Source organism: Urocampus carinirostris, chromosome 17 (genome assembly GCF_059441175.1).
Source record: "Urocampus carinirostris isolate Australia breed hairy pipefish chromosome 17, RoL_Ucar_1.0, whole genome shotgun sequence".
NCBI classification, from domain to species: Eukaryota; Metazoa; Chordata; class Actinopteri; order Syngnathiformes; family Syngnathidae; genus Urocampus; species Urocampus carinirostris.
Window position 1 is genome coordinate 31,828,249 of NC_142365.1, and position 19,957 is coordinate 31,848,205.

Here is a 19,957-nt window from a genome sequence, read left to right on the forward strand (position 1 = left end):
TACGCCATTGTGATTTTCTAGTAAAACAGTGTTTTTGTGGTTGGTTGAGTCTATTTAACCCTACTTCCAAAGAAATGCATATCTGTGTGCCCTTTTACCGAGTAAAAATAAGTAGATTTCAACTTGAAAAAGGTTGGAGACCCCTGATGTTAATGCATTCATAGGATTAAAAAAACAAAAAACAAAACAATCCGAATGAAACACAAACAACTGGCTACCTTCGCGCCGTGGAGCTGTATGGACGGGTCGCTCTCAGCAAGGCAGCGGGCGCACAGCTGCCCGATGTCGCACAGGTAAGTTTGGGTCAGTGAGACGTAACCTCGAACTAGGTTTAAGAGCACCTGCAGGGCCTCTAGTCGCACAGGAGACGGCTCCAAGGTGGGAGTTCCTGTGCCCTCGCTGTCCGACTGCTCTTCCCGGGGCTGTGTGACCAGCTTGGCGCAGAGTGTCAGCAGCCACGGGGGTCGGCCATCTGCTTCTTTGGGCGTCTGAGGGACTCGCGGGGAGGGGGGTTTGCCCCGTGGGGAGGAGGGTTCACCCCGTGGGGAAGTGGGTTCTCCCTGTTGCCGCCAGTTGAGGGCAGGGGAGTCCTGAAGCGTGAAAGAGACACAGACGCTTGTGCTGCTACTATCTGGCTGCTGGAGGAGGAGCTGCACCTCGGGCAGCGGTGCCTGAGTGGTCACCAGGGCGCCGTAGAGTGTTAGGGCCGAAACTCTCACGTTGGCATCTAAGAACGCAAGAAAAGAAAAGCAGCGGGATCAAGTGTCTTTTCAATCATTTCAATTGTACTCCCATGAGCTAATCACACATGATGCCATGACGATTGATGGCTCACAATGTTGGGGGGGCAGTTGTTGTATTTCACATGTTTTGAAAAGTAGGAGCATTTGGAATATCTGTTAGAGTAATTAGTTGTGGCCTGAAACTTGTGGCCCAGTTATCATTTGTTTCCAACATAATTATAAGCAGCTATGTACTGGGCTTCAACATTTAACTTAAATTAATTGACAAATACAAGATAAATGCACATGTGCGAGCCATTTTAGGGATTTTTTGACTATTTTCCAAGAGCAAAAAAAACTCTTATCATCTGAAGAATATAGCCAGAGTGCTAATTTCTTTCCAATGCAAACACAGAAGTGCTGATGCATGATTTTATATCCTCTCTTTGAGATTATTTTAATGTCCTACTCTCTGTTCTTCCCAAAAAGAGTAAGGGTAGCTTGCAGGTACAAAAAAAATAGCAGCAGGTGTGCTTACTGGGGCCGGGATCACATTACATACCAGTTTTTAAATCGCTGCATTTACACATTGTGAATTTCAAGATCCATTTTATGGTACTTTTATTAGTTTTTAAACCTCTTGACGGTCTTTGGCCATCTTATCTGTCTGATCTGATTTTATTTGAATGCATTTCTGAATACGCATGTGCATGTTTTTTGAACCCTTTTTGGTTCATAACATCTTTTTCACATGATAAAAAGCATATTTCAAGATTTTTTTTACCAATTTACTGCCATTGACAGCAACAGACAGAAAAGACCCATTGTAAACAGGGAAGCTGTGAATGAGTTAATTAAGATAATGACTTTTTTCTGTGAAAATGTTTGATGCTGTTTGCACACACATGAACAACATTTTGAGGAGCCCCACTATATTTTGTGCTTGGGGGCTCCTGCTTAATAGGGGGAAAAAAATCACTTGGAAGGCCGCGAAAGACTTTCATCAAGTTTTGGAACAAAATACTTACTTCTGTGATGCAAATATGGCCGTATCTGCTTCCATAGCGTGCTGAGCAGACCCGGCCTCAGACGGTGATATGGCGCATTGGACACAAGGTGAGCAAAACACTGACAAAACATTAAAATCTTGCAATTAATCTCAGTCACACCAGATGGCAGTAATTTTCTTTACACTAAAACAGGGTTATCAAACTCATTTTTAGCTCAGGGGCCACAAGGTAGAAATCGCATTCTCATGGGGCCAGACTAGTAAATAATGGCATAAGTGTGCTTTAGCTGGAGTTCTCGGGGTCTTTTTGGAGGCTCACAACTAAATTATGATTAAGGAATGTATGGATTATAAAACGATTGAGGGCTTTTTCCCCCTCAATACATGTTTTGATTTGACTTCATCTCTAGCTATTTTTATCAAATGAACATTGTATTTGTAAAATTAAAAAAAATCAAAGTAAACATCAATTAATTTCCACTAATTTAACTCAGGGAATCTCGGACTGGAAAGTGACAATATAGCGCACACTTTTGAAATATTTTCTGCGTTTTATTTTATCTTTTATGTAAGTGTTTACCTGAATATGGGGACTTTGCTGTATAATTTCACATGTAGCTTGGAAAGGAGCAAAAGCCTTTTTAAACTTTTGCAAAAACACCCAGGTGTTTATTTTTGTATTTTTTTAAAAAGCCTTAAAGAGTACGTCCATTACTTTTATTTCAAGTGAAATATTACCGAAGTGGGCCTCTTCAATGTTCTCTAGTCAATTAATGGCAGTCAGCTAATCCAGCTAGAGTAGGTGCTCTGTGAGTGGCACCTGGCTTTTGCGACATCCAGGGGATACAACTGAATGTCGTTGTCTGGCTCATATATCTTTTGTGCTTTTCTAGGCATTGTCTCACCGGCCACATTAAATGAGCTTGACACACACACATTAAACTATTCCTTGTGATGGCATGAGTGCACTTGTAATGCACACAGAATTGTATAGAACTTTGCAACTTTTGACATCGCCTCCTACCCCTTTCTCTCTCCTCGCTCGCTGGATTCCAGAGGACATGAAAATGACAGGAATTGAATAAGGGAATGTGTTGGGCCTGGTCTGTTTATCTGTCGAAATGATGAATGTCAACACAATTGTCTTTAGAATTGCGATTTATTGATTGATTTTAAGTGACTATTCTAACCACACTACTAAACCTGATCAGATCACTTTTAGTTACCAAGACATTCTAAAATTATAATAGATCACTTCCTACTCCCTTACCACACAAAAGTGGGGGAGTGGTTGCTATGGGCATCGCCAAGTGCAACACCCGGCAGGTGCACGAGTGTGTAGGTCCTTCTCACTTTTCTCTCAGTTCTGTTAGGGTGCCGGGAAGAATAACAGCTTCTCGGGCACAAACTGGCCATGATTTTAGACTTTTTTTTAAATTGTGTTTGATTTTTTACAGGCCACATACTGCTTATGTAGTTTTCTCATCCCAGATTTTAGTGTGAAATGCAGGCTGCCAGAAGGTAATTTGGGTGAAGAACAAATAAGACGCAAGTTTAAGCAAACCGTTTTTTTATCTTTCTGTATTTGTTCACACGTGGGCTATCTTCCTCTCTACTTCTCAATTTAGTTATTTAGTCCCAAGTGTAGCGTTTTGTTCAATTTTCTTCTGTAGACTCATCTTTAAGGAATTACTATGAACATTTGAGTGCGTGTGTCATGATTAAAATAGGTCACGATTAAAATGTGCATGTAGCCACACTTTGGATTGTGAGATAGATCAGCCATTTTTCTGACAAAATTTCTAAAAACTGCTGTTGTGCTCCAAAATGTGCAACAAAATATAAGACATTAAGTTAGCATCTACAAATGAATTTTGTTAATTGATTAATTATTAAAATTATTTATTTATCCCAAATATACGCTAAGCCCTTAAAATTCAAATTCAGCATTATCTCTTTTAACTCACATTTACCATAGTTTAGGTTGAATCTCTAACTTTAAGCTCCAAACAAAACCTGTCCAGAGGAATTTGTGCATGAATACCTTTATGACCTGAGTAAGCGTATGAGGCGACGTTTCGGAAATGAGAGCCAGGCTGAGGGAGCGGTGCAGCTCTCGAACGGCAGAGGCCAAAGTGAAGGAGAACGGAGTGTAGGAAGTGCGCGGCAATGTTGTGTCCTGAGCAACGGCCAGGAACTGACGGGAGCCGTCCAGCATGGCCGAGAGTACCTGGAGCGCACACGTACGGACCTGGAAAACAGACCAGACCATCAAAATGCTGCAATAATAAAAGTATAGCCTTAGCAATAGGCCAAAGTTAATCATTGATGATGGGAGGAGACAGAGGCAAGTGTTGAAATTAACATACTACTGATGGGTTGTTTGCAAAATGGCTCTATGAATTGAACAACGAAAGATGGCTACCCATCAATAAGTAGCCGTCTCCTTTCAAGCTCTCTTTCTGTCTTTTTTGTTCTCTCTCTTTCTATTGAAGGTGCTCAAACTGGTCAATATGGCGTGATTCCTCTGTCTGTCTGCCTGCCTGCCTGCCTGCTTTGCGTGCTGAGCGGAGGGAGGAGTAGCCTGGAGTTCAATACGTGGGACAAAAATAAAGTCAGTACTCGGACGGCGCGTTTTGAAAAAAAAATTAAATGCGATTTTTCAGACCTAGATTGCAATTTCAATGTGATTTGGGATTTCCAAAGACAAGTGCATTTTCTGTGCTAGTTTTTTTCTCGGGGAGAACATAAACATGGTGACATGCAAACATAACTTGAGATGATGTACTTAGAGACAGAGAGTATACGACTGTTACAAAATATCAACTAAAGATGTACAAATAATAATAAAATAGGATTGCAGTTGAATAAATGGTGTTTATTGTCATTATAAAAAAGGACAAAGAAAGGGCTATTCCTTTCAGTGTAGAAAACGATTGAGAGGGGCTGGCAGGCTATACGCAAGAGTTGGGTCCCCGCGACTTCTGAAAGGTCTTTGTAATGATTCAAATACAAGAGTTACAAATGTAGCGGTTTTTCACGAATACTAGCTCCAAGTCGTCCGTTTCATTGGTAATAGGTCTGGCGTTGGTGACTTGCCACGTACAGCGCAGTGGATTAAGTGCTGTTAGCCTAGCTGTAAGCTTTCCCTTTCGACGTGGCGCCAGTCAATTCCCGGACACGATATACTGTAAATCCAGGGAGCACCCGCTAGTGATCAGCTTTTTTGGGCGCTATTCCGACTTTCCTCAGAGTCTGATTTAATTGATGAATTCATTTTCAAAGTAACGAGTTGGTAAGGCTATGGGCTGTTTCCGACTGGCCGGGGCTGTTAAATCACGCAACGTAACTATTCTTGTTGGCCAAACAATCCATCACTTAAATAACAAACTGGAACTATGAAACCATTAAAAAAAACGCAGTGTTTTGCAGTCACACTATCGCACTGCGTAATTTCATGATATCGTTCTGATTTTGGTTAATCGTGCAGCCCTATTAAGTACACCATGTAAAAAAAAAAAAAGAAAAAAAGGTCAAAGGAAAATTTGCCAAATTTGAATTCATTTTAACTCATGCAATGCCAGAAATTCTCTCAACTGGTGAAGCTGATGCCAGCCGATTTTTGCCATTTTGACTCATTTATGAAGGCCTACAGAAAAAAAATCTATAGAAATATAGGCACAGGACATATATAAAAAAAAATCTTCAACCTTCATCTTTAATTACAACAAAGGAAGGTTTCTAACTTATACCATTGTTTAGTAAATAACAGCCAAATATTGCCAAGTTTCTTGAAAATACTTCCCAGAAAACTTGAGAAAAAAGCTTTTTATGAAAAGAGGCATTTCAACCAGAACTTTCACTTCAGTGTTTCTTTGCATTTGTGATACCTCAAATATCTAAACAACAACGCTTCCCGTAAACACAAGGGCACTTTGCTAGCAAAATAACATTATGGCAAGAACACGAAACATTTAACGATGCTGATGAACGATGATGATGAACTTCCCAAGAACTTTGCAGAGCCCAATGTTTCCAGTGACGCGTTTACCATAGAGTTACCATGGCAATAGCATCCCTGCGGACATGCACAAAACGGCACCTCTTCTTGTTCTGACGAAGACCAAGGGACTTAATCTTTTTAGAAAGAAAAAAACCTCCAAGTGTTGACTGTCTGTACTTCTACTCTTACCACAGTGCTTCACTATGCCTATATTCGCCATACGTGACTGCCTACACACTTGAATTGCTAGATACAGAAAGCAAGACTAAAGAGTAGTGGCTTCTCGATGTGTGGACATAGATCTGAACAAAGCCACTACTGCCATCTAATAGTGATTTATTATACTGAAATAATTCACAGAGGCTTGATACCTACTGACGAGCTGCACCAAACCCTTTATAATACTTTTTTTTTCACACTCACAAACGATTTTTACATTTTGGCGCCAATGGACAATGCTTCTGAAAACACATGTCTCAACGAAGCAAAGTGCATTGTCTATTAGTGGCAGAAGAAGTCGAATCGCCTTAAAGCTGAAGCACTTTACAAATTTCAATCTTCAATAGACTGTTAATTTCTTGCCTTTTCTTTTACACATTTTCGCCTATATTTTTTGTGTACTCTGCAGAGGTTCTGTGTCTAAATTGGATAAAATTGAATTGTAAATAGTTATCTTTAGCACTGAAGAGTTAAGTTTAAGTTATAAGTTGTTGGCTTGCATTTTTTCAGGCATTATTTTTTGTGGTTAGCCTTCAAATCTGTTCAGTGTGCAAAAAGATAAAAATAGTTTTGTGTTTTATCATTTATTTTTGTAAGTCTGTAAATAAATTAATTTAAATTTCTTGTGTATTTCATGGATCCAATGTTTCACTTTAAATTCATTATGTGTGAAAAGCCAAGTTTATTTTTGTAATCCATAATGAATAATATTATTGTTATTTTACTGAAAAGCAAATATTTTACTTTACATTTGGTTGTTTCCTGTGTTTTTCAGGGATTCTGAGTTGCTTGACTATAAAGCTGCTTAGTGTAAACAACCTGAGTTTAAAATAGGTCAAGGTTCACTGCAGATTGAAACAATAAGGCTATGATAATAGCTAAACAAATTTCTTAAACTAATTATTAATTCATTTGGTGCAACATGTTTAATTAATTTTGGTAATATATCATTAGTTTTTTGTTTTGTTTTTATCTCAAGAGCCGTCTCTTATCAGTAACCCTCGCCGAAAGAGCCGGTTTTCTAATAGGAGCCAGGATTCCCATGAATATGACGTACCTTAGGCGAAGGATCTTTAAGGATGACGGTAAGCAGAGTGAGTGGTGGTGCAGCACCTTTTCCAACAGGAGCTTCCGGAATAAAAGAGGACCAGTAACCGTAGAGAGTCCGCTTCTCCACCCATTTGATCACGGCCAGCAGGCAGTGCAGCGCACCCTGGCGCACACGAGCATGACTGAGCCTAACCCGGGAAAAAAGCACGACCACATGATTTCCAGCAAACTCAACTATCTTTATATTCAATAATGAGGTGTGCTGTTTTCATCTGCTTGAGCAGGGGACAAAACTAACACGTAAACAGTAATCCGTAACTTTATCACAGTTAACTTCTTAAGAATTCACTGCTTCGCAGATTTTCATTGTGCATTATGTTCTGATTTCTGATTGGCTAAAAAGCCACACCGCCTAATCTCTCTGCGTCTGCCTGTGTCCCAATAATATAGCGGCCAAAGACGTATACATACGTAAAACAGCTTGAAAAACACGCAAATATTTTTCAATTTCAAGTTTCTCTGAAAGCCATTATGGCTCCAAATTGCTATGGACCAACAAAAGCACCGAGAGGCAGAGGAAGATGCTTTCTATTGCCGACAAAATTTGAATTTTGACACGCTAAAGAAGATAAAGGCATTTTATGCCACATTCTTGTTTGACCAATTTATGACTACAAAATATCACCTGAAGTAAAAAAGTAGCGTCCTGAAATCATTTAAAATCCTAAGTGCAATACAGTATACAGTAGTAAGATTATTTTTAAAATTATAATTTGACTTTACAGAAATTTTAAAAAGTTTATGAAGAACAGTACTTGTATTTGTTAAAGACATTTTTGAGCCTGTTCTTTGGTCTCAATGTATAAAAGAATATTCAATAAATAAATGTTTTTATTTCACAGATTTTGACCATCAAGGGACCTTCTTGTAACGAGACCCTGCAAAAATGTAGGGATTACTATAATTTATAAAACTTGAAGTGGATCACTGTTTTCTGAATTATTGCAACGTTTTCTTGTGTATTTGGCAATCTAATACTCGTGTATTTGGCTCGTTTTAAAAATAGTATACTTTCCCTACTAATAGCAACTAATACAACTACTAAAATCAACATTCTGAATATGGACCCTACAATATTCCGAATTACTACCACATACAATGCAGGAAAACAATGTTTTTCACAAAGGGCCAGTGTGTATTATTTCGTGCCTCCTAGTGGTAAAAAAACCGTAATTCATTAGAAAATATTATTAAAATAAGCAAAAACACATGAATTATCATATGAACGTGCATTCTTCTAAAATTTGTCAAAAATTGGAATTTTATCTACATAACATGAGCCTCATCCTTAAGGAGCTGACATATTTGTCTTGATGCTAAAGGGACCCGGATAAAAAAGAACCCTGGCTGGGCAAAAAATGAGAATGAAAATAGTGCTATTTGGTCACTTTTGGTGCTTTTCCACTACACAGTTCCAGCCTGCCTCGCCTTTTTGGGTTTTCCAGGTATTTGGTACCTGCACCCACTGTTTTTAATCCCACCTCTGCCGAGGTTCCAAAACACTGTCCCGGGGACTAAAATGTGACCTCAGTCAGTGTCGACCACTGATTGGTCACCGAGGGTGGAAAAAACAAGGTTCAGCTCAACCACACAGCCATTTTCAAAATTGGATCGTGTTTCAGAATTTTACCGCAAGGAAAATATTTTTTGAATCGCTGTAGTTTGCATTCTTCCTTTGACTTTCTAGCACTTGTTGTCATTTGCACTACTCAATGCAGACACGTTTAGAAGTCAAATTATATAAACTGTCCCTTAACAGTCATCATTTTCTTGTCTATCCAAAAACATTACATTGTGGAAACTAACATTACATTGAGCTAATTGCTATCAGTAACTTGTGTATTTCTCAACCTCAGCTTGCTTTGCGTGCTGCCTTCGTGGTCAGAAAACTCAGAATCCGAAGTGTTCCGCTTCCACGGTGGATACTGTGAAGCTGCAGAAGGTTTGGCCTCGCTCCTTGTTTTGAGAGTTGCAGTCGATGCAGCCTCACAGTCCTCCTCGTCATCATGCCAGCCCTCTTCCAAATTTGCCTTCTTAACCTTCCCCCGGGACCGCCTTTTTTTGTTCTAAAAAAGAAACACGGTCAATCACACGCATCACAAGTGATTTACCGTGTTGGAAGTAAGATTCCTCACTGCAGACGCTTTCCCTGCACCGCCCTTCGCCGCGTCTGATGGTTTTGGAGCTTCGTCATCTGCTTTGTGAAATGTAGGGCTCTCGTACTGCGGCAGCGGTGCTGGGTACAGAATGGCAGGCCACTCAACGCTGATGCCGGGAGCTCCGTGGAACATCAGCCTCTGACATACAATCTACTGTCAGTACAAGAGTGGCTATCATGGCAAGCTAAGGTGACTGAAACATGTGTGAATTGCCTCTTTCTTACTAATGATTCAAACTATTTGTCACCTTGAGGGCAGCAAGCATCGATCCGACTACCTCGCCACCACCGAATTTCCATTTCCCACCCAGGAGACAACAATGGAGTCCTTTTAGTGTGGCCTGAATTACCTGTGCATAGAACTCATTATCTTAGCTAATTGTTGAAAAGTGAATAACTCATGCAATCGCTTTTATAATAAAGGGTTTAACAATTAAAAAAACCTATAAAGAGAATGGATCCTTACAATGCAGTAAAAGATTTCATCGCCATCGTCCTGTCGAGCTGCATGCAGCGTTTGCATGAAGACTGAGAAACACACATTCCTGTGTCTGTCATCCAGCGGTGGCTGACCCGAAATCCTGGGATGATAAATATTGGTATTTAATAAAGTGAAGGACGAGAATTTTCCATCATACTACACTGTTAGGCACCAAAACCTTTGGACGGTGAAAAGCCTTGATATTTTATCTGTTCATATGAACACATTACGATAAAATAATTAATGAGATTGAAGTACACAGTATTGGATGCAATTTGAGACCTTCCACACCCAAATCGGGTTAAGCGTTGCTTGGAGCAAAAATAAAATGGCGACGATAGCAACATCAGGCTAACAACGAAAGGTTTTGTTGAAATCGGCTCAGACAACCTCCATTCGAACCAAGCTGGCATTCGTATTCAGGTAAAGTGTATTCATTAATATAAAAGTAGAATAAATTTAAGAAGAAGCCATTTATTAATAAAATAAACCAATACAATAGGGGGGCGATAGTGAGCGAGACAGGGCGCGCCAGGAGGGCTGTCGAGCCCGAATAAATCTTAGCTAAGTATATTATCCGTTCACCCAAGAAAGTATGAAGTAAAGAATTAGGAGTACTTTAATTTTTTAAACTATGCTAGTAGTTTAAAACGGGATCGGGTGTCCGGGTCGAGGAAATTAAACTAGAGTCTGCTCACAGGCCCAAAAATACACATTTCTGAACGATTAAGGACTGTGGGGTGGGTAGAGCCGCCTAATTAAAAATAATTAGTCAAAGTTCTGCCAAGGAAGACGGAGTCCTCTGAAAAACAGTTAAATTCCGTGGGTGGCGGCGCCCCCTGTGGAAATTGTGTAAAAATAAAAAGATCAAAATAAAACACGTGGCTTCAGTAAAAAGAAAAATGTGCACGTTTTAAATTAAACAATTTTAATTAAAAATCCGTTTGTCTGGGCCCTGTGTGTCTTGTGTAGTGTTTTTTCATTTTCTTATAAACCTTTTACTTCTATTGTATGATTGTTTAAATGTCATTTGTGTTTAGAAAAATGATCTAAAAGTGCACTTAAAGTGATACAAAATACCTTTAAAAATAGCGGAGATTGTAAAAAAATGATGTGTTAAGAGGGATTGATAGGAAATATCGTAAGGAGTCGAAAAAATTGACTTTTTGAGAAATTGGTGTTCAACACGATGGTGCGCAACATAGGAAGCGGGGGCCACAGACGGTCCCGGAGATTTTTTTTTTTCGGCCCAAATTTTTCTTTGTTTTTTTAAATTGAAAATCAATAAATTAAGTAGTGAGAAGTTTAGGAAAATTGTGAGTGATTGATTGATTTTAGATGCGTTAAATCAAGTTAATGCCAGAATAATACCGAAAAAGATAAAATAATACAGAAAAATGTAAAATATTCCTGTTTTTAGTTCAAAATTGGAAAATTAAGGACTGAAGACGAGGAAAAATCGAATTGAGTGAACTGGAATAAACTAATTTGAAACAGGCATTTTTATACAAAAATATTGAAAAATCATTAATAAATACTTTCGTCTAAGAAAATATGGAATGAAAATGTATCGATTGGAATACAAATGAGTAAGATAACTTGTTGCAGATCAATATACGTCATTTTCACATTAAATAGGTGAAGCTAAAATAGTAGATTTAATTGGTTTGAAGGAAAAATTAAAATTAAGTGAGATGATTATATGTCATTTTCGCATTAAACTGGTGAGCTAAAAAGCTAGTATGAGAGGGCGCGTAAGGAAGGAATGTTAAGTTGAAAATGGATTGTTGGCAGAGCAGGCACAGAAAGATAAGAGAAAGAAAAAGAAGGTAAGTAAAAATTAAGGAAAAAAGACAAAGAGCATACAAGAAAGAAAGAAAGAGAAATTTAAAGGGGAAAGTTAATTCACTTAAAAAAAATAAAAATAATAATTTGTTGAAAAGTGGTTAAGACACTGAACCCCTACGCCCGGATGGGTTTTTACCGCTAAATTATGCTTCTCCCCCAGACTACGTGAGTAGCCATGTAGCACGCACGTTGAAGAAGGGTGTCGGAGTCGCGCTCATTTCTGAAAAAACGCTCAAATTTACTCCTCGTACCTTTAATAATTACAAGGCATTTGAGGCTCTCATTATGCGGTCCTCTCTATTGTCAATTTATGTAATAACTATCGCGCATCTGGGCCATACACAACTTTCTTAGACTAATTTGCTGAACTTTTGTCTGAACTAGTAACATATGCAAACAAAATTATAATTATGGGGGACTTTAACATTCATATGAACCCCCCACTCAGTTCACTTACTGTTGCGTTTCGGTCTCTAATTGATGCATTTGGTTTTAATCAACTGGTTGATTTGCCAACCCATAAAGATGGAAACACGCTAAACTTGGTTCTGACTCGAGGAGTTTTAACCTCAAACATTATGGTGTTATCGTGTACTACCGTTATCTCGGATCATTATTTAGTTACATTTGAGGTGCTAGCTAATTGTAGTGCTTAAAAAGCTGAAGGATTTAGTGGACGCAATATAAGCACTGGCACAGTTTCTGAGCTCTTTGAACTCCTTCCTGGAGCAGTTGCGTCCTTTCCTTCATACAATGGCTCTATTGACTCACTCATGAATGAGTTTAATACTACCCTGGCTAGTGTCCTGGATTCAATAGCGCCCATAAGGCTTAAATCACGACCTAAAAAACGCACGCCTTGGTTTACTGATGAAACTAGAACCCTTAAACAAGAATACAGGAAATTGGAAAGAAAATGGCGCGCTACCAAGCCTGAGGTTTTTCATCAAACCTGGTGCGACAGCTTGTTAAAGCATAAAGCGGCCCTTGCCTCTGCAAAATCGGCCTACCTTTCGAAGGTGATTGCGTCACAAAAGAACAACCCCAAAGTCCTTTTTGACACTGTAGCATCGCTTACAAGGCAAAAGACTATACCGTCCTCTCATGGTTCAGATCCTACCTCTCAGGTAGGACGCACTGTGTTAAATATGGCGAAATGACATCTGAGCCCTTTAGTGTTACCTGTGGTGTTCTGCAGGGTTCAGTGCTTGGCCCCCTTCTTTTCAGCATTTTCATGCTTCCATTAGGTGATATTATACGCAAGTACAATATCAGTTTCCACTGCTACGCAGACGACACTCAACTATATCTTCCGTTGGAGGAATCTGCCACACTAAACTGTGGAAATTTGGAGGCCTGCCTCATTGAGATAAAAGAGTGGATGTCACTCAATTTCTTGCGTCTTAACTCTGAAAAGACCGAAATGTTAGTCATTGGTCCATCTAAATGCCGCGACTTATTCTCAAAACTGCTGTGAACATTTACAAATGTCACATCACACAGAGTGACTCAGTTAAAAATTTAGGTGTCATATTTGACCCTGATCTATCCTTTCAAACGCATGTAAAGAAAATTACGAGAACCGCTTTCTTTCATCCTCATAACATTGCTAAAATTCGTTCTATACGGTCTCAGTCGGATGCAGAAATAATAATTCATGCGTTTGTTACCTCCCGTCTAGATTACTGTAATGCACTACTCTCTGGTCTCCCGAAGTCTAGAATCAAGTCTCTTCAGCTGGTGCAAAATGCTGCAGCTAGGCTTTTAACTAGGACAAAAAAGTCCGATCACATAACCCCGATTTTGGCTAACCTGCATTGGCTCCCAGTTAGCCTTAGATGTGATTTCAAGGTTCTCTTAGTATTATACAAAATCATACATTGACTTGCTCCCTCTTATCTTTCAGATCTGATTTCCCCCTATGTCCCGGTCCGAAGCCTACGTTCTGAGAGTGCCGGTCTTCAGGTGATCCCAAGAGCAAAAATGTGTTCTGATGGTTCGAGAGCGTTCTCCATCCGGGCACCGGTGCTGTGGAATGCTCTTCCCCCTGAGATCCGATCTGCAACCTCAGTGGAAATGTTTAAATCTAAGCTTAAAACTCACTTCTACTGTATAGCATATGAATAACCTACTCTTCTCGTCGGCTCCAGAGCAGGGGAAAGTATAATAATATTCTGAAAAATAGTCTGTGTAATATAGTGTAATAATCTGTGAAGCCCTTTGAGACTCTTCGTGATTTAGGGCTACAAAAATAAAAATGACTTGACTTAATACCCCCAATAAGCAGGTTAGCACCTTACATGGCTGCACGGCTGCTATTGGGAAATGTGAATAAAGATTTTAAAAAAGAATTTTAAAAAAATATTAATACCCAAAGCGATAAAGCGCTTTGGGGAAGACTTGAAAAGCTATATAAATGCAGATTATTTCATTTTTGAATCTAGCTGATTTAAAATGAATGGGTAGGTATGAGGGCTGCATGGCAGCGCAGCGGTTAGCGCTTGTGCGGCACAGTTCATGTCTTGGGAACCTCCTGTGTGGGTTCAAATCCAGCTCCAGACTTCCTGTGCGGAGTTTCTATGTTCTCCCCGTGCTTGCGTGGGTTTCCTCCGGGCACTCCGGTTTCCTCCCACATTCCAAAAACATGCATTTCAGGTGAATTGGCCGGTCCAAATTGTCCCTAGGTGTGAATGAGCGAATGAGTTGTCTGTCCCTGTGTGCCCTGCGATTGGCTGGCAACCAGTTCAGGGTGTCCCCTGCCCACTGCCTGGAGATGGCTGGGATGGGCTCCGCGACCCTAATGAGGATAAGCGGTACGGCTAATGAGATGAGATGGGTAGGTATGAAACACAACACATTATATAGTGCTTTTGGGGGTCTTCATTGACTTGAAAGGCACTGTATAAATACAGACCATTTTACCATTTATAACACTACTTTTATAGAAAACCTACAAAAATAAAAATATTTTATTGCAAGAATGACTATCTAATTGAATGCAAATAACCATGGACATAACATATTGTTTTGCTTTAGAATAAGAAGAATTACCACAGGATACATACATAATTAATACTATAGGGAGAAGATGCTGAGCAGCACAGAGGTAAGAAAAATAATCAAATAAAGTTGTTCCACACTTGGGTCCGAGTTAAACTTCTCGGGTTTAATTTTTTTTAATCCAGCCACCACAAACGAAGAAGAAATCCAATGGCAAAGTACTACGATAATACAAATTCTACTACAAAAATACTATAGAAATACTATACAAACACTACATTATTTCATTGTTACAATAAAAAAAATATTACATATACTACAGAAATATTACTATGGAACTATTATGAAAATACTACCATGGGAATACTTCAGAATTAAGTCTACAGTAACACTACTTCACTAACGCTACCTCACAAGTCCTAGAGATGGTGATAACAATGAGATTCAGATTCAGATTCAGATCTACTTTATTGTCATTCTACAGTAGTACACGTGTATACAGAACGAAATGTCGATACATCTGACCCGCAGTTTCCTTGAATGTACAGATATAAATAAAATGTTGTATTGAGTTGTAGTATTGAGTGCTAATAATATACTAAATAATTATGGCTATGTATAGTATTTTACAGTAGCGCAAATAGTGCAAGAGGATGTGGCTCTTGTCTCATTTGGACTCTACATCGCGACCCCTCATGACCAGACCAAGGAGGTACAGAATAGAAGATTTACAGGTGAGAAAGTCGATATTAATTTTGAAGATAATCAAATTATTAACAGGATCACAGAAGATAGAAGAACCAGGAAATGGAACGAAGAGGAAGGTATTAAATGAGTTATTAAGGTGAGTAAAATAACAAACGAGTATGATAATGACTAAGGGTGTTAATATGTGAAAAACAGGAAAATGTTTTATGTGTTTGTATTTGGCCGGTATGAACGATAAACATGATATATATATATATATATATATATATATATATATATATATATATATATGAAATCGTTTGACATCTGAACATTCAATAATGATAATATGGTAGATGTAAAAGATTAGGGTAATAGTGTTTATTTTGCCCCTCAGGGGACTCGCATGCTCGGCTATCTGTGGGTCCCGGCAGAGATCTATGGGCCCCCAAGATTTAGTGTTATCGAGGTTGAGGTTGTAAATCGGTGATAAATATATAGTAGAAATCTATATACTCATTCAGTTTTAATCATCAAATTATTTACTCATTTTCTGAATCAAATTGTTGTTGCTAATGTACCGATCAGGGGGATGGCCACAGGCCTGTCTTTTTTTCATTTTCTACTGCTGTACTTCCTTCTTTCCTTAACTTCTTTATACAACATAATTTGTAATATCAATCATCAAAGTAAATGAGCCGTTTGAGAGCCGGCTCCCTTTAATGAGTTGAGCCAAAAAAGCCGGTTCTCTAAAAAAGACGGACTTAACCTTCGCGCGACGACAGGTACCACAACAATGACGTAATCTCGAAGCGACGAGATCTCGTTAGCCAAGATCGGCATGCAGAACAATAAAAACTCGAACCGCGAGACCAAAACAACGATGAAAGGTTTGGAGAGCAGTAAATCTTTGTTAAAGAGTAATTAGGTAATAATGACAATTTTGTAGCAAAAGGTTGATTTGAGACTATGCGTCCCTAGCAAAAGTGATGCGTCTACGAGAACACTGAGTGTATAATACAAGATAATTATACAGAATAGTTTAAAAAGAAAAAATATGTAAATAACAAGACTTATCATTTCTCGTTGGACATGTGAATAGCGAAAGGGTAAAGACGTGTCGTTTTGCTCCTAATAACAAAGCAAAGACGAATAAAGCAAAGACGGCGACTGGGAACTTCCATAATTTTAGTGTCGATTTTCTCGTTCGTTCGTAAATGCACCAGTTCGGGAGAGGCTTAATACGGAATTATGTTATTTCCTTAGTTTTTCCTCTTATTCAATAACAGATTACTCTCAATAAAATATTGCACACAAAAGAGTAGGTGATTTGAATCGTTTCAAATAATCAATATTTTGAAATAAGTTTGAAAATAACGACGTATTAACACAGAAAAGAAAATTTGAGACTAAAAATCATTATTAACATAACTGAAGCTATTTCAGTCACCGAATGAAACGTGTTTTCTTTTTAAAAGAAAGAAAAAGGACACACAAGTATTAATAGTCAAGCCAGGTCATGTTTATTTGTATAGCCTTTAATCACAAAGGATCTTGAAGGGCTGCACAGAACAAAGACTATTGCACAGAACAAAGATTATGATAATAAAATAATATAAATGCGAGTCAACAAGATAATTCATAAGTGACAAGTATGCATTGTTTTATATTGAATGAATAAGAAAAGATGGATTATGATTATGGAGAGAGGAAATGACAATTAAAAAGTACTGACATTGAGTTCCATTTGGCAATTTTGGAGATTTTTGTTGTTTAGGCAGTGTGAGGGTTTGGAATTTTGATGAGTTTAGCCCAAAGGACAAGACCCCTTAGGAGGACAATTGATTCCTCACTGTTACGATTGACAAATGATTAATAAATATGTAACAAATGCTGACTTATAGTTTGGTTAAATTAAAAGGAAACTGTTTCTATAGAAAAGAGCATTTTTAGAAGACAATGGGAAACAGATTGACCAATCCTGGAAAAGATCATGGGAATTTAAAAATAACGGATTAATAGATTTCGAGACAGATCATGATATTTTAAAAATGTAACTGCACGGGAAATAAATGGATAGAAATTAAACTAAGATAATGTCTACTACAACTTTAATTTAGAGAAAAAAAATTAGGCCATTGAATAGTCCAGCTAATTTACTAAAACATCCCAGTACGTAAGCACGATTGACATACCAAGACTCTAAGTTCTACCGAGTTCCACTAAAGAGAAAAGACATTGTTTGAAAATCAATGGACTCTCCAAAGGACATCTCAAACTGTCAAAAAGGGGGCACATCAGAATTAATATGGACAAAATGTTATTTGCTGTGATGGGGAACACAGTTGAGAAAAATTAAAAATTAACATTGTCTCCGCCGCTCATCAACAGCGAGGTCACAGCGGTGATGGAGCACACCCCAGCTGCGCTTATCAACAGCGAGGTCACGGGGGTGATGGAGCACACCCCAGCTGCTTTTCGGACAGCTAACAGGAGATACCTGAACTGATTGTCAGTCATTTCATTTCGTTTTTGAGATGGACACATTTTGAATCAAATAGAACACAAGAACATTCAAGAATACGTCTGCTTGAAGTTGCATAGAGTCTTATTAATAAAAAGTGTATACGTACATGAGGCAAATTGATAAATTTATCCTGCTTAATTATATACGCTGTTTTATTTCACTTGTATTCATAAAAGTTGAACTGAGTTTTGAACTCAGTTGGGGGGAAGTTTCTAAGAGGCTGGTAAATTCTAACTTCAGAACGAGACACGTGAAATGTTTTTGGTCAGACTTCAGTATAATAAGGGTTAAAATCTTACACTAGTTTTGTCCGCAATTGATGAAAAATTGTCTTCTGAATAAGTTCTCCATATAACTGTTGTTTTTTTAAACTCAAATTATGAAGTTTTGGACAGATAGAAAAATATTACATAAAAAGAATATGCTATAATATGAAACAATTCAAATGTTTGTCAAATAGCTCAACAATAATCAATTAGAATGACCATACACCATTTGAGTATTGCCCACATTGAAAACATTTTTGGATGACATTTTTCATTTTGGCAGAGTCATTCACCTTAAGCGTGGATTACCTGCCTTCTTTGTAAAATACTGTTATTTTAAACAAATTTACTTACTGAGAAGATAATGCATCGGTTATGATTTTTACAAAAAGCTAATCAAAAAGTGAATCATAACAGTAAAAGCGTTTTATTTGGCTAAGTCGGTAATTGGCGATCTGCCCTGGTCGTATGCCTCAGGAGAGATGGCCAACAGCAAGATAACACATAAAAATCAAGAAAAAAAATAAGAAGGGAAAATAGAAAAATACACACAGAATTTTTGGACAATGACCAATCCACAAACAAGAAAACACCATGTCACTCAAGTCAGGGTGAGTGATTCTGATGATGATAATAATTAAACAAATTAGGTGACTGAAATGAGTAAAAAGCCAAATGAGATTTAGAGCTAGCAATTTTGAAAAATAAATTATGTTTGATTTGAAGTCTTGGGATAAAGTGCTCAGGAGGATACGGCAACTTAAAGCGGGGATTTTGCCTTAACTTATAATAAATAAAGATAATTTAAGACAATATTCAAGTATATATAAATAAATGAATTAGTTGTTTTTCAGGTTAAATTGAGCCATAAGGAATGTCTCAACAGGGGGGAATAAACATTTTATTAGGATAACCTAATTAAAAAAAATTTTAGGGTCTCTCTACCTCTATCTCTCTCTATTTATGTCTGTTTCTCTCATCCACACAGGAGACAGTGACCCCTGGTGATCTGATGCTGATGGAGCAAGGGGGCCGCTGGGACGGCCCTTACAGGGTTCTGCTCGTCGCCCCCACGGCTGTCGGGGTGCCTGGATTCACCAGGGCCACTGCAGGGGGATGAAAATTAGACTATCATCGATCCCCTAGCCACTATGAAGATCCGGGCGGGTAAGGCCAGTCGGGCCCCTGCTCACATCGACGCCAACGAAACAACGCCGAAAACTCTGCACAACGTTATCCAGAAGACTATGGTCGTAAAAGCACCATGAAAGAACTGCCGCCAAAACTCTTCTAGGCAATGGCAGGAACGAGATTCTAGTTTTTATTTTTACTCTTCTTTAACAAACAAACTCATCCATTTTAGTATCTTGTCATTATAGAGTTGTTAAGAGATCACGGAAGTTGGTGTGGTGAAGGTGGCGTGTGAGAATGTTTGTTGCATATATGTAGCATTACAAACTAATACCCTAGCTACAAGACTCCACACGGCCATCTATAGATTGCAACCTTTTAATATGTGATGAATTACCAATGTCTTTAGAAATTTCTTCCCGTACGCGTTGAATCTTCTTATTTAAGAAGGCCATAAAGTCATGGGCTGAATGGGTAGAACTATCTGAGATAATCTGTTGCCTAGTTAGTGATGCTACAGTTTCAAAAAGGATTTTGGGGTTCTTTTCTTTTTGTTTATTTCAATTCTCGCAGTCTCTATCAATGACCCTTATAGTTGACGATTGCTTAACTAGAGATTTGTTTTCATTTTTGAGAAGAATGAACTACACTGAAAAATTGTAAAAAAAAAAAAAAAAATTGTTCATTTTAGGTGTCCATTTTTTTTTTGATTTTTTTTTGTTTTTGTTTTATCCTCTTTTTTTCCAGAAAAAGACATTCCTGGGAGGAGAGAATTTTTTTTTCCTTTTTGAAAGTT

The 19,957-nt window shown here is 38.2% G+C and overlaps 1 protein-coding gene and 1 pseudogene across 1 annotated transcript in view; one reads left to right on the forward strand and one right to left on the reverse strand.

Annotated features, from left to right (window-relative positions):
- Positions 1-19,957, reverse strand: part of heatr6 (HEAT repeat containing 6) — a 91,982-nt gene that overhangs the window by 32,087 nt on the left and 39,938 nt on the right. Inside the window, exons 5-12 of the mRNA XM_088320732.1 lie at positions 9,688-9,802; positions 9,470-9,571; positions 9,199-9,360; positions 8,915-9,129; positions 7,011-7,191; positions 3,776-3,982; positions 1,751-1,850; positions 219-727 (exon numbers count right to left, since the gene is read on the reverse strand). Of these exons, the coding sequence (XP_088176858.1) occupies positions 219-727; positions 1,751-1,850; positions 3,776-3,982; positions 7,011-7,191; positions 8,915-9,129; positions 9,199-9,360; positions 9,470-9,571; positions 9,688-9,802 (1,591 nt within the window). The remainder of the gene's footprint in view (positions 1-218; positions 728-1,750; positions 1,851-3,775; positions 3,983-7,010; positions 7,192-8,914; positions 9,130-9,198; positions 9,361-9,469; positions 9,572-9,687; positions 9,803-19,957) is intronic.
- On the forward strand, positions 11,445-19,150 carry LOC148349809 (uncharacterized; annotated as a pseudogene).